Raw genomic sequence first — 15837 nt, 5'->3', positions numbered from 1 at the left:
CTTTTTGTAAAACGTACTATAAGCTAATTCTGAATTCTTTCACAAGTTACACACACACACAGCGTGATAGTTAAAAAGTCTTTAAAATTTGTTTGCTTGGAGTTATCTACACGAATCTAATTCAAGGCTCTAGCAGGCCCATTAATTGTTCTAAACCGTTTTACGTATACAATGTATTTCCTAAAACATCCTGCACAGATTTGGACAACAGACATGCAACTGTTACTAATTTGTTGCTGCAGACTCTATATTAATCCACATGACACATGACATATGTCCGGGAGGAGGAGTGTTTCACCTGTGCACAAGACATTGTTTCCTTCAAAACTCTTGTTGCTGACCATGCGAAATTTGTAATGGAAAGGATGAATTTAGACTATGAAGGTTGGTTTTGTCTAAACGTTTGCTATAAAGAGTCAAAGCTTTGACATTAATTGGGAAAAAAATCCATGCGTAGGAATTTTAGGAACAAATAATTTATAAAGGTACAGGTCATATGACACCTCATCATATGTGTTATCAAGTAAGTTGTGCTAGTGTAACAACTCACAACACAGTCACTAACACACAAAACACACACACACACACACACAGGACACACACAGTCATTTCATTTCAGTTTTTCAGATTGGTATTAGGCCTAACTATCTATAAAATTGATAAGGGAATAGTAATGCAAAAATTATTAAAAAAATTGTAGTTTTTGATTGTCAAAAGGAAGATAAGAATAGAAATTCTACCATGAATTATGGAAATAAATTCACTTGTCCTTAGATTAGATGCTTTTCATGTTTGATCGTAGTAAATGGTCCAGAAGAAAACGTACCTTTCACTAATATTTAATCCAGGTTTCAATATTTTGTTTGTGTAATTAAACCTCAGTTATATCTCAAATCTTTAATAATTTTTAAACATACATTGGAGAGAAAGGTTACCATAAATATTACGACAATATATGGATGAAAATATTCCTTGCTTTGTAGCTTCATGTCCAAGATGAGTAACAAACATCACTTTATGACAATAATCAAAGAACAAATCAATAAATGAAATTGACTGCTTGTGACCGACTGTCTTGTGCTGATGTGTTATTCTTCAAAGAGTCCTTGAGCTTAGGAAGAGAATGTCTCACCTCTTCGTTGAACATGTTGATTCTGGTAGCAAATGCGGTACAGTATCCTTAATAGAAAATCAACCCGGTACAGAAATTATTTTTTTCAGGATCGGTTATAGTTTTGGTGACATCACTGCTGGAGTTATTGGCACTACGAAGTTGTACTACGACATCTGGGGAGACGCAGTGAACATTGCTAGTCGTATGGATTCGACCGGAGTGGCAGGCAGGATACAGGTACCTTCCCACTGTGTACCGGCCCTGGAGGACCGTTACATCTTCGAGAAGCGTGGCCAGGTCTACGTCAAAGGGAAGGATAATATGATTGTGTATTTGCTGGTCGGTAAGAAATAGTTAGGTAACGGTACCTAGAAGTTTAAGTTAGTTTAAACGCAAACAAAATACGTACATGACTGTGAACGGATTCAAGTTTTTATAGTGGTTTTTATCTGCCTTCATTATTTCAGTAAGTAAAAACTGTTCTGTACAGTACATTTTTTGTTCAGCCATTATGGAAACTGTACTTTGAAGCTAAATAAGTATAAACAAATTATCATATTCTGTTGTATTAATCTACAGAGATGTAAATAATTATTTGGATAGTAAAAAATATATCCAATTAATTTTTTGAATGAATAAAATTTCTAATTTAGCTTCAATTAAATTATAAAAGTTACTCGTGTCCAGACTTAATTGAAGCATCCCAAAATACACTTGACATCAATTTTTAAAATTGACTTAACTTTTCATAGGTTAGCCCTAGTACCAAACACTCATACACGGTAAAGTCCGAATGTAGCACAGCACTTTAGAGTGGCTAGTACTAGTGCTATCCTCAATTCTGTAACGCATGATGTCTTCAATTTGGTCTGTATGTACAATTTGCCTTTGATTGTGGTTGATTTGAATGTGGCTTTGTGATTTCTTTAACATCGTAGGAGTGTAAGTTTTATGTATTGAGAAAAACGTCTTTTTATGTATTTATTATGAAACAGAATATGGTAATGCTAACAGTAAAAAGATATTTTTTAACATCTTCCACTGGAGCTGGTAATGAAAAATAAACTAATTTAGAAATAAAATATTGCACAATAAAACAAGAGCAAAGTAACTAAGTATCTTATTATACAGCATAAAATTGTAATGAACCTTTGTTAATTCAGTGCCTTTAAGAATCATTTCCTGCGAAGGCCTATTATCTGTTAGCAATCAAAATGTAGCATGTTCCTATAGCGTAATATTTCTTGATTGTATTCCACCTTCTCCCTGTTTTATGAAATCAAACAAAAATATTGTAGGTTAGGTTAAAATCATGTACCGGACGTGTTACAGGTTGTTTAGCTTTAATTGTTCGATCAAAGCAATGGTGATTTAGTTGTAATGCATTGTAAATTATTTTAATTATTTTCCCACCAAAGAATCCCAACTGATGTGCCCAAGTGATTGATTGAAACTGTGTGAGAATATCAAGAGTATAAGATTTAAATAGAATATACTGCCTTAAATTTTATTCATTATTTTCTTTTAATACGTACTATACTAATACTACTATATTGTATGTTAATATGAAGTGTTTACTACATCTCAAGTAAGATTCTTATCCATATTGATCTATCTTTCAAATCATAGATGTATTTTGACCAGATGAGGCGTTCCTTACTAGTCAGATTCTAGCTAAGTGAAACTCACATTCTGGTCTCATTATTGATATTAATGAAATATCAGTACTGTACGGGTTATCAAACCGATACTAATATTAATTTCAGTACTGTTTGGTCATCAAACTGACACTATTTTCAATATCAGTACTGTGTGGTTATTAAATTGATGTTATTGTCAATATCAGTACTGTGCGGTCATCACATCGATGTTATTATCAATATCAGTACTGTGCAGTCATCACATCGATGTTATTGTCAATATCAGTACTATGCGGTCATCAAACCAACACTATTTTAAATATCAGTACTGTGCCATCATCAAACCAATGGTATTTTAAATATCAGTACTTTGTGGACATCGCATTGATTCTATTGTCAATATAAGTACTGTGTGGTCATAAAACCACAACACTATTTTAAATATCAGTACTTTGTGGACATCGCATTGATTCTATTGTCAATATCAGTACTGTGTGGTCATAAAACCACAACACTATTTTCAATATCAGTACTGTGTGGTCTTCACACTGATGCTATTATTGGTCTGAATACAATCATACATATCTTTTAAATTTACAATTAATTATCAACCTCTCATAGGCCTACTACTACACTATTAATTTGTTATTACATTGTAAACATTAATCTGAATGCCATGATGAAAAAACTACGAGTAATTAAACTAAAAATTTTACAAATACAGTTTAGTCTTTAAAAAATTGAACTCCCTCTACTCTATAAAATTCTTCTGGATATTCCAAAAATCCAGACTCTACATGAGGTTGAGGAAAATGAGATTGTATTTTATGTATAAGATAGCTAATGATTCCAGTAGTTCCATTAATAAAACACTTTGTGTGTGTTTTTTTAGATGAAATTTATGTAAAGTAACTATCTTATAGTCATAAAGTCAAACCAAATTTAAGTTTTTGACCATACAAAGAGGCTGTTACTAGCAAATTAAGCAAATGTGACCAGCCTGTGTCGGTATTTGATGCCAGTTCTGATTTCTTTACATCTGAGGGTAGAGTACAGGTTTGTTTTCTTGTATTTACGTTCTATTTATTTTCTTTTAAAAATCTCGTACTCAAATTAAACTATTAATGAGTAGTAAAAATATATTTGTAAAAGGGTTAGTTATTTTCTGAAAGCCAAACTTTAGCGACTAATAATTGTTCAAAATTACTCAACTTATAAAAATAGTTCAGAACTTTTGATTATATAAAGCAGAATATTCTTTTCAAGTTGTGATTTTCAGTGCTGAAATATCTTGATTTAAATGAAGAGGAAGTGTCACTGATGTGTTGTTGAATGGATTGATGTAATTTTCCATTAATTAAACAAAAATTTATAACCAGATCTAGTGACGGCTCACTCCTGTGTGTAATATAACCATAAATAAATTATTCTTTACGAATCATTCAAATTAAATAACAACCGAATTTGATTAAAAACCTCTTTAAACCCATAAGAAATCCTAACATTTTGGGAACTATTTCCTCTTAATTCACAACCTGTGTTAAAAACATTTTTACATAAAACATGTGAAAAAAGTTGAAAATATGGATTCATAGCTCACATTGCTGACCCTTTAAGTGGTGTGTAATGTAAATTGTATAATTTATTTAAAATGATAAATCATTGGCAATGAATTGAAAGAAATAGCAATAAATGAATTTGATATTGTTTTGACGTTGTTGTGCCTTTTCCGAAATTATAAATTGCTTTGCTTCCTATACACAGATTCAGTCAGTCATGACTGTGTAGTTGGCTAGAACAAGAAACTAGTTCCAAATGAAAAGGGTTAAGGTTTGTATGGGTGCAACCATAACATTTGGATATTTATTAGCGCATTTTGAATATGGACAGTTATTTATTTTGTAAAAGTTTATTAAGACAATAATTTTATTACAAGCACAGAAAATATCTGAATGAAAAATGGTACAGTGAGCGAAAGGATAGGTAAATACAAGAATTAGAACACAATCAAATGTTCTATATATTTTTGTTGATAGACAATCTTTTATTTTTATAATTTTGTTAGATACAGAACTGAACATTTTGTACAGTAGAAAAGTGTCAATATTATTATTGAAAAGTTGAAAGGTATTCTTTTTTATTATTATATTAAAGTGCCTAAAAAGATTTTGATTATAAAATTTGTACAAACAATCCCTTTCTCTATGTACTTTATTTTAACACAAATTTCAATTATGTCTGTGTCGAAATCCTTTCTTATTGTATTTTATAGTGTTTTCTTCTGTCTGTACAACAATTTACATTCTACCTCTTCACATTCCACTAATCTTTTTTATCTTTTTCGAGTAATTTAATTTATATTGTTTTATAAGTTCCATTTTATCTCTACTGTATATGTTTAATTTACATTCCAAGTTTCTATATTTCATTCTATATTCCTTGTAAAAGTTATATTATTTATTTATTTCTATGTCTAGATATGTATTTAGTTTTTTTTCTCACTCATTCCAACTTATTCCAGACCACATACAACTTTTATATATTCTGCTCCTTTACGTCTATAGTTTTATTTATTTTATTGTATTTTTAATATATTATTGAAATACTTTATGAGTTGAATATAGCAGTTCTGTAAAACTACAGTTGTTGAAAGTTACACACTTTGTATGAATAAGTGTTGCATGCAGAATGTTTAGACCTATATGTTTTCTAGTAAAAGTTACTAAAAAGTTCAGAATTGATTAATTAATATCCTTTAACTGACTAAGATGAATATATTCAATTTCTTTTGGCAAAATCCATTGATCTGTTCAATAGTCGGATATGTTTGTTAGCAAACGATTGGGTACGGTTTCGATGCTTTTACTAAAATCTAAATACTTTTGTTTGTAGATCAAGTTTATTTAAATTGTATTTTGTACTATCTGGTTATAGAACAATCATATTATTTTTTCTCACATTGTAAAATATCATGTATGTATATTTATGTTTGTATTTTAAATGGTCAGAACAACACAAGAAATATTGTGAATAAATAAGGTATTGAAATAATATTAAAATATACTTTATTTGCCTGAAAATATAATAGCAACATCAGACTATTTGATTCCACTATACATACTAAAGCATACGGTTGCTGTTTATCTAAAAACGTTACTACTTTAATGTGTACAACAAAATATTCAATCTTGATATTCTGTACTAGCCATTAATATATATTTTAGTATTTTTTTAAATTTTGCTCATTAAAATTACCAGTTGATAATAATTAATATATTAAGTTATTTATTTGAAAGTTCCAAATGTTTTTAGCTTGTGATATGACTGACAAGGGCTGTGATTTATATATACATAAACATTTTATTTTTACAAAAATTGACCAAATATTTATTGAGAAAATACAGTACTTGCAGTACTGTTATACTTTGTGTTGGTGAATTACACAATTAAATTAAATTATTTATTTAGTATTGAAATAGCGAATGAATAAATCATGATATTATTATTTAGAACATTATGCACTCTATGATAAAAGTTTATACTTGTAAATACAAAGACTGTTTTGTCAGTCCATGCACATGCACATTTAATTTAAAAAGTTGATATTATTACTTAATGGGGCACAAGCTGCTGACCTCAAAACAACCCACCTTTGAATGTAAAGCAGTTACGTAAAACAATGTGGTATAATTTTTGGTGAATAATATAATCACCAGACTGTTGTTTTTATTGTACAGTTTAGTTGTTTTGAAATTAGAACAATAATTTATTATAGTGATTATTAGTTACTAATACTGTGTACATACTATTAATTACGTAACATGGAATAATTTATCTTGTTTATGTAGGTAATTTATTTTCTTCCTCCCTTTACTCGATGTTCATAGTTATTTTACTTTAGTTGTTTTATAGTTAGTTAATGTAACATCATTTACTCAGGACAGTACCTTGTGTAAATAGCCTAGATTGTAGAGTTGTTAAATTATATTAGTTAGGACGTAAAATGCAATTTTAGTCATTAGTAAATGCTTTTTTTAGTATATTGTAAGGCAATCAACTGTGTAAAAATACTAAAACTATATTAAAAAAAACCATTACAAAACTGTTTGTTTTATTAATACCCTTTTAATTCATAATGAGATGGTTTTATTTTCTAGTCTAGTGTGTGGGGTTTGATAGTTTTACTCCTCCATTGAGAGCACTGGGCAGTAAAAGCTGTCATCGACTTAAGAACACAACCTCTGTATCCTCTTTTGTTAATTTGATTGTTGCAATACAAAACAAAGCGCTTATAGTCTGTCATAGACCTCTCAGTTTGTCTAGCAATGTGTCTGACACTTTCACTTGATAAATCTAACTCATTGGCTAGAATGGCCCAATGCAGGAAAGGGTATCAAGGAGAAGTTTGAACCAAGCTGGACCTAAGTAAAGCAATCAACAAAAATTACCAATGTTGGGCAGCATATTGATGCAAGAGATAATCAGTAAGATTAACAGGTAAGATTGCATCCATGAGTGTATCCTCGATGATTTCTCCCTGCACTGCAGTTAGCTTAGCCTCGGATAGGAATTGGCATTATTGTGACAGAGATGTCCTTGTATGAGATTTCTGATGCTATCCTGTTTTGTTAGCATCAGAGCTTGCAGTCATTTTCTCTGTTAAATTCTCCTCTCAAGGGCTTGGAGGCTTGCATCCTCTTGGCGTGGGTGGTATAACACAACTAGGGATGGGCCGAAACATAAAGCAAAGAAGAGGGAAAGGATTAAGAGTAGGCCTAATTTAACAGGAAATACCCAGCAGGGATCACTTCTGGCTGGTTTATACCTACCAGTTGAACCCACCACTGGGCACAGCAAAAACCGATGTGCCACTTCAATCTGGGCAACCTTATGGATGTCCAGTAGCGGCTCATCACTAACCGCAAATATTGAGATTCTGGGGTTCATGGGCAATTCAATATGTCTAGTCTACTGTGGAAGATGGCTGTTGGAGTTGGTGGGGTTTGTTCCCTTACCTCAGAGGCTCTTGTTAACCTCAACAAGGGTGTGACCCCCTGCCTACTTTGACTGGAGAGGCTGGTTCACAGCTGGCCTCCCTTCTTCCGGGATGACTTCTTTGAGATGTAGTGCCCTAATTCTTCCTCATGGATCTCGATAGGAGGCGGCCCCTACTCCCTAACCTTACCCATCCTGAATATCCTATCACTCCGGAAGCAGCGCAAAGGTCCTTACAGGACTAAGTGCAACAAACAGGAAAATGAAAAGGTAAGTAGTAAAGTCCAGAGAAGTTGCGCTGTCCATAAAATGAAAGATGGATCTAAGAAGCAGGGTACTTCAGGATTGCTACATCTATCTCGCTACATATTAGAACTAATATAGATATTGGTCAGCCCCTGATGGGTGCAAATATGTGTGTGCTTTAGTTACACTTTTATTCTTAGATAAACTTTTTATATTAGCAAATATTGAACAAATCTTGCAATTGATTAATGGATTGAAAATTTCTATATTGTGCAATAGCAAATTGTCAAGGGAACTGTTATCCAGGCTTATTATCCCCTGAACATGTGAGGTACAATTATCTTGTTTCCTAGATGTAATTGTGAAGGATGTAGATTTTAACTTGCATCTATTTCTTGTAGTTTTTATTGGTGGAGATTGCGAAGAGAGCTAATCTGTCCGCATATCTTGAAAATGAACGTACATATAGACTTGAAATTGTGCGTTAAGCATCACTTCTATATGAGAAACACTGAGTTTGATGATAGTGCACCACTTCATGGTATTTGGCTGAGGGGTTGTGATTATATTTAGATTGGTTGTATGGGTAGACATGATAACAACGAGAAATCAGCAGAATAAATCAAATTTGTAAAAACTAAGTACACTCATAAGATATTTTAACATGTGAGTTTACGTGTGTAGGCTAATTAAATTTTGCCGAAGGGTGTACAAATTTCTTTTCCATTTGATTGTCTGTCGTTATATCTGTCAATAATCAAATACACTATATACGTACCTACCTCAGTCACTAGAGAGGGGCTTGAAATTTTTCATTTGCCTGTCGGCCTAATCCACATGATATCTTGAAAACGAACTGATTTGAAACTTTGCATGATGCTTCTTTTCTATATAGGCAACATTGAATTCAATGATGTTGTGCACTTCATGGAATTTAGTTGAGCGTTACCGAACATTATTACAGTAGTCTTCAGGGTAACCATCGTGTGTAACGAGAAAATTGCAGAATTAAAACATTTGTAAACAAACCGAGTACCGTAAACCGGGGCTACTTTGCACCTTGTGAGGTTACTTTGCACCAAAGTTGAAAAAAGATTCAACTCTATCTGTAGGAGAAACTATTAATAATTTCGACCTAGTTTCACAATTCTCCACTAGGCTGCACCACCGTCTACATGATTTAAGTGAACAGACACTTTATTCCGCCATTTTTTTTTATTTGTGGGAAGAGTTGTCTTTGTATCTTCAGTTTTGTTTGAATTGTTACGTCAAAAAAGTGCTGTTTTTACGATATTAGTCAACGTCAGAGAAAGATAAGTGTGGTATATTTATGTGTAGAATTTTATTATCTTACAAATAACAACAGTTACTGAGAGTTTATATCAATAGTCATTAGATTATCATCCATTTTAAGTTTAAGGTTACTTTTAAGAGAAAGACGGGGTTACTTTGCACCAGCATAAAATTGGTGCAAAGTAGCCCCTTAATTTTTTAAAAAACGCTTTGTATTTAAAAGCGGAGCCTTCAGCTGTTTGTTCTGCTTTCCTCGTTGCCCTGCAGTCAACACGAGAGGCCTGCAGCACAAATAACAAGAAAAAAGAAACTTGCTGTGCCAGCAGGAAAAAGTTTATATCTCACGAAGAAACGATTTTCATGAAATCACTTGTAACTAGTGATAATGCTAGTGTTAAACACCCACAATCTATGACTGATGACCAAACACCAAGCACAAGTAAGGTAGCCACAAAGACTTGTTTAACTAAAAGAAAAAATCGTGTCGGCCTAAATTTCAACGGGATAGTAGTGATGAGTCCATAGATGACCCATCAGAAATGTGTATTGATGAAAGTTCCTCCGGCGATGACTGGGAGTCCTATAGGAAAAAGAAATTAGAGGAGATCAATGAAGCAGCAAAAGAAGAGGATTTTCTAACAATAAAATCAGGACTGAGACCCATTAACAAGTCTGATCTACAAGTAGATTCATTTGTTGTTGTTAACTACGAAAACGAATATTACCCAGGTACCATTGTAAGCGTTGATGAAAATGGAGCTTTTGTAAGTGCAATGATGAAGTCCCTAGGCAACTGGAAGTGGCCTGTTAATAAGGATGTTTTATTTTATGAGTGGAATGAAATTGCTGGATCTATAAATCCACCTAAAATTTTGAGCAAGAGAGGAATATTTGCAGTTCCAGAGCTTCAAGACAATTTTGGAAAAATTGACTAATTTTTTTTAAGAAAATGCATTTTTAAGTGTGTATTATATGTTATAATTTTTTTGAACATAGACCTGCAAGTATAAGCTTCAGAATCTGTAAGTTTGTCATTTTGTCACTGTCAATTTTCCCATGTTAAACACACTTTGTGACGTATCATGAGTTTTTGTTGTTTTTCCCCCTTTCATGTGAAAAAATTTAAATCATATAAGTATTCAGTGGTTCCAACAGATGTTTAAGGGTTTCTGAATAGGTCTTACTTTGCACCAACAAATTATTTCATAAAAAGATAAATAATTTTTTCAGGTGGTGCAAAGTAACCCGCTCCTATGGTATACTTTGCACCAAATTAAAATAATACATAAAACATATTTAAATATATAATACAGAAATTTATGAGTGTGTAATGGTTTCCTGGATGTATAAGAATTAATAAAAACCATTAGTTTGTTAATTTTTTGAAACGCTTTATTTTTTATGAGATAATATTTATTTTAACTCCTAAAAGTGGTGCAAAGTAGCCCCGGTTTACGGTACTGTACAATCATGAAATTTTAACATATCACATAGAAACACATGTAACCTGACTATCCAGAAGATATCCCGAGAAAGATATGCCTCTAGATTTTAAATTTCATATAAAACTACGTGTCTACATCTACAAGAAGTTGTTCTATGATGGTGCATGTCCACTCAGAGAATTTGACTGAGCATCATTTTAGTCACATCACTCATGAGGACAGCTTAAAACACTCGCATGGGATCATCTATGTTGTGTATTTCTCATCTCACCATTTCTATATACTTCAGATTATTTGTAGTAACCGCTGACCTAAGAACGATAACAGCAGAGAATAGCCGGGTACGGTTCTTGGCATAAAAAAAAATATTTGCTGGGGTGAATGTCTGAGTTTCAATTATGTACAGAATTGTACGAATTATAAAATAACATAAATTATTGGCTGAACGTTAAACGAGTCTCTACTGTCAGTGTTGCTGATGAACGATATATGTTTCTGTCTATCTGTATGACCGATAACTTTCGAACGAGTTAACCTAGAGAGTTTAAATTTGGTGTAAAACTTTACTCTTAATATCTTTACGGCAGCATTGTGAACTGCCAGGTGCTAATAAACACACTGTTACTAATTCTTGTAAATATTATAATTTGTGTACCTGTATGTAAATACCGTAATACGGGGTGAATAGGGACAGTTTTTAAAGTTATTTAACAATATTTTAACATCCAAATGACATCTGACATAACTCACATGGTTAATAGTTGGTACTAATGTCTAGGCATCTAATCACACCCCTCTCCTTTCTCAATCAGTAATACCGATTTTTATATTTATTTTATTAATACTGTCCCTATTTATTTTACATTAAAATGCCTATTGGGTGTTACTATGGAGTGTATAGGGACACTTATTATGTTTTTTTTAATTCCATTTTAGTTATTAAACATGATTAGATATTCTGTTAACCATTATTTTGTAAACATATTGTCATAAATAAGGATAAATGATTTTGAAAATCGTTGCAAAGTACAAAGTTTTTATTTGTAAAGTAACAGTTTTACAGTAGGCTACTTACATTTCAATGGTTTTTAAATAGGCCTATATAAAATAATAAAATTTATGAAGACACACTTTTTACATTTGTTTTGGCCTACTTTATGGGGTCGGATTCAAAAATATACCGTTCCCTCTGTGAGTGTGGCCGTTTTAAAACTGCCAAAACGTCATCCTTGTTAAATGGGAACTCATCAGGCACATTGGGAAAATAAAAAATATTGTCACATTTACTGGACTGCCGAAGGAATGTCCCAATAAATTCTGCATCTTCGATTCCTAAAACCTTCCCAATAAAAACCTTTACCCCCTTATCAATACGTAAATCTCACTTTCACCCAGTCTCCTTCACTGATGCACTCCGCTAAATCTTCAGAACGCTCTTCATCGCTCTTTTCCATATCAAAACCTTCTTCATTAGAATCATAATTAGAAAATTCTTGATTGTCTGGTATATCTTCGTTTTCAGATCTTTCATTTTCTGTTTCTTCCTCGTCAGGGTCATCAAAATCTGCAAGAGTGACGCTGCGGCCAGCCGGAATGTTCAGTTTCTTTTTTCGGCCTACTGCTTGTTTTTCACTCCCATCACCATAACGCATCTCTTTCAAGAAAGTTGTTAAACTGTCATTTACACTAGTGCTGCTATTAGCCTGACTGCCATCAACATCTTCATCCTCACACAGCTCAGGGGGCAGCCGGTCCAACACACGTTTTCGGTTAAGAGGAAAAATTCCTGCCTTGTCAAAACCTGCAATGATGTCTTTCTGTAAGTTAGGCTCTAGTTTTTGTAGGGCTTTCTTCACATGAGATGGAAAATATCTCTTATCAAAGGCATTGCTATTCCTTTCATGAAATTTTGCTTCTTCCATAACATTATGCCAGCATTTTTTCATGGGACCGAACAGTGCTATATCCAGGGGCTGCGTCAAATGGGTTGAATTAGCCGGCAGAAAAACAAACTGGATGTTGTTTTGTTCACTTAGACGAATAACAACCGGTGACAAATGTGAACTTAGGTTGTCACCTATTACAACTTTTTTCCCATTTTGATCTGCGACAGTACGGGATGACAACTCTCTGAAACCAATCCAAAAATGTGTTTCCGTCAGTCCAACCTGACTTGGTGCGGTTGTAAAAGCATCCTGGAGGTCCACCTTGGCACCATAAATCGTACAAGTTAGTGGCTTTATAAATTATGTAAGGAGCCAGCATTTTGCCAGAAGCAGTGGCAGCAAACATCACAGACACATTGCTCTTACTTTCGTTCATAACTCGCTCAGGGTATTTACAACCCCTTTTAAAAATTAGTTTGCGACGGCCTGGGTCATCGGACAACGCAGTCTCATCATAATTGATTATCATATCGGGAGGAACATCTGTAACAGTGTCCTTCAACTCATCAAAATAGTCATTGATTACTTTTGGAGATAATTTCGCTCTACTTCTTTTAATGTTTTGGCACATTCTTTGGGACAGAATGGTCTTGTGTCTTGATAAAAACCCATCAGCCCAGTCTGCACCAGGAAAGTTATTTTTAAATTTTGATACATTCTTCCCTTCTCTATCCAAATGATACTTAACAAAACACCGAACATCAAATGTACTCAGAGGATAACCCCATTCACCACACTTAGATAGGCTAGCACTGATTTCTTGCTCTAACTTTGAGTCCAACGCGGTCTGTCCCCCTTTCTTTTTAAAAGTCAACTCTCGTCCACTTCTTGCTTTTTTTGCGTATCGGTGCAGCGCTGATTTTGAGATTTTAAACTGCTCTTCAGCTTTTCTAATAGACATGCCCTTTACCACGGCATCTAGTGCTCGTTTTATGGCTTCTTCATCAACAGGGCGGTGATGTTTGGCCCTCGGATCTCTTTTATAAGTCCTCGGCATCTGAAATCAAACGACACAGATTAGGCTAAGTCTTAAAAATATACTTTAAGACTGCATAAATATCATTATAAAAACATCTAATAAGCAATTTCTTTCATTGAAGGTAACCTACGCAACAAACTATTTTATGTTAGATCACTTGGCTTTGACCACAAACAATGTCCCCATTCACCCCTTTTTTTTCTTCGAAGTACGCTTTTATTGTTTTAAACTTTTTAACATAATAAATTATTATCCTATTTCTACTTATATTACGTTATTTTACTCACCTTGAGGTATTTAAAAAGGCTAGATTATTCTTGTTTCATACAAACATCAACTTGGTTCACACCACAACAAACTTTTGAGGTTATGACAAATTCCTAAAAAGTCAACTAAACACAGAAGTTGTAAACATAGAGTAATAAATGTCAACAAAGTTTTTTTCAGACACGTTTTCGTAGGGTATGTTATGGCTTAACTATTGACACTTTGTTTACCCCTATTTGATAAAAAACATGTATGTAACATAATAAAACAAAACTTTTTCCGTTTTTGTCCCTAATCACCTCGGCATCCCTATTCACCCCGTCATATGGTACACAATCTAGAAGAACGTATGTTGGTTTGTATATCACAATGACTTTTAGTTTGTAAGACATATTATAAGTAATAGAAATGCAAGCTCATATTTGTACATGTAAAGGAATAATTTTTGAAGATTTTTTTACCATTTATAATATCAAGATAAAATGAAGTTTATATAAGCGGCAAACCATATACTCGTATATCACCATTTTACAGTACCTCTATATTATAGGATTGTTTCAAATGCTTTTAAAATAGCCTCTTATTCCTGGCTTACTGTTTTTGTTATCGGAAAGTTATAGCTGTTATTGTAGAGCATAATAGAAAAATGATATAATCTCAAAATGCCGTCAAATTTTCCGTTTTGAATAATAGATTTTAAAATTATTTACTAATATTTCTAAGAAAAAACCACAAAAGAGTTTGATTTACGTCCAACTAAACTACGAAACTAAATACGAATACGAATGAACCTCAAAATTACTGAACAATGCACAATATAAACAAGAAACAAGATCATCGCATACACAATCATATGATAATCAGGTTAGCCGGAAACTTTGAATGAAAATTATAAAATACATGAAAGTATAGTTTTCTAATATAACTAAACGTTCAAAATTTAAAATTTTCAAGGTTTAAAACACCAGTAAGGCTTGTATTAAAAGAAGCCACAAATACAGTTTAATCCTTCATCAATAAAAATGCCTTTATTTAAGATCGTTTCTGATTTACAAAAGTTCTTTCAAAATAACTCGTGTCATAAATTACTATAGTTACAAGTGACATTAAAACTAACTTAGCTTAAACTAATAACTAAATTAAAAATAATACATTATTTTAACAACTAAACAATTTAGAAAATACTACAATCGTATAACATTTGTTTTAAACCAAATCAACAAACAAATTTAAACAACACATTTTTTTATTTGGTTTTAATTTGGTCTTAATGGCTTTACAACCTACACATTTAATGTCTTCGGGAAGATCATTATAAAGGGTAAGTATAAAGTATGAACAGGTTTACCGGCCAGTCTCGAGCGTAACTCTGGGAAAATGCAGCTTTCCACGCTGACGGACGCATCGTTCAGCAACATCTTCTCGTGAACGAAGTCTCTCACTCTGGTTCTGCTCCTTTAGATAGAAGACTTTGTGGACATGTAGCACGTCAGTATGGCGCAGAAGACTTCCATAGGAAGCAGGTGGACAGCCTCGCGATTGGAAGGCACGTAGTAAAAACATGAGAGGCAGTAAAGTAGCCTTACTGCAGTGTTTTGCAACTTTGAATCCTTCCTGTGTCTTCTCTTGATAGGCTATTCCATATGCTGGATACACGTAATAACATATACTGACAAAATGACTGACTGCATGAACTGAACTTTGGCAGATTCCAGTAACAGGTTTCTAAACGTATAAATGCCCTCAGCCTTCACAGGGATTGCTGAATGACGTGGGTGACGTGATCAGAAAATGTAAGCTCTTTGCCAAAAGCACAACGCTCAAGGTTTTGATCTTGTCATAAACCAATAGGGCCTATGGCCTTCAAGCATCACCTGAACCCGATGCAGACTGAAGGACTGTATCTCCTGAT

The 15837-nt window shown here is 33.2% G+C and overlaps 2 protein-coding genes across 3 annotated transcripts in view; one reads left to right on the top strand and one right to left on the bottom strand.

Moving 5' to 3' along the window:
• The window catches only part of LOC124363122 (adenylate cyclase type 9-like), a 33097-nt gene extending 26241 nt beyond the window's left edge, over positions 1 to 6856 (top strand). For both annotated transcript variants that reach the window (XM_046818255.1, XM_046818254.1), the window contains exon 16: positions 1222 to 6856. In XM_046818255.1, coding sequence (XP_046674211.1) covers positions 1222 to 1468 — 247 coding nt within the window. In that variant the 3' untranslated portion in view covers positions 1469 to 6856. The remainder of the gene's footprint in view (positions 1 to 1221) is intronic.
• A 4896-nt stretch (positions 6857 to 11752) lies between these two features.
• On the bottom strand, positions 11753 to 14007 carry LOC124363120. The gene is made up of 2 exons (XM_046818252.1): positions 13946 to 14007; positions 11753 to 13676 (listed from the first exon to the last, which is right to left on the bottom strand). The coding sequence occupies exon 2, from the start codon at positions 13674 to 13676 to the stop codon at positions 12807 to 12809; it is 870 nt and encodes a 289-aa protein (XP_046674208.1). The 5' UTR covers positions 13946 to 14007; the 3' UTR covers positions 11753 to 12806.
• Between the last annotated feature and the right edge of the window lie 1830 nt (positions 14008 to 15837).

This window comes from Homalodisca vitripennis, chromosome 5 (genome assembly GCF_021130785.1).
Source record: "Homalodisca vitripennis isolate AUS2020 chromosome 5, UT_GWSS_2.1, whole genome shotgun sequence".
NCBI classification, from domain to species: Eukaryota; Metazoa; Arthropoda; class Insecta; order Hemiptera; family Cicadellidae; genus Homalodisca; species Homalodisca vitripennis.
Note: the sequence above shows the minus strand (reverse complement) of the source record. Positions and strands in the feature narration are given on the sequence as shown.

Coding starts and splice junctions, on each gene's coding strand:
- LOC124363120 (XM_046818252.1), bottom strand. CDS start 13,676: ATGCCGAGGACTTATAAAAGAGATCCGAGGGCCAAACATCACCGCCCT.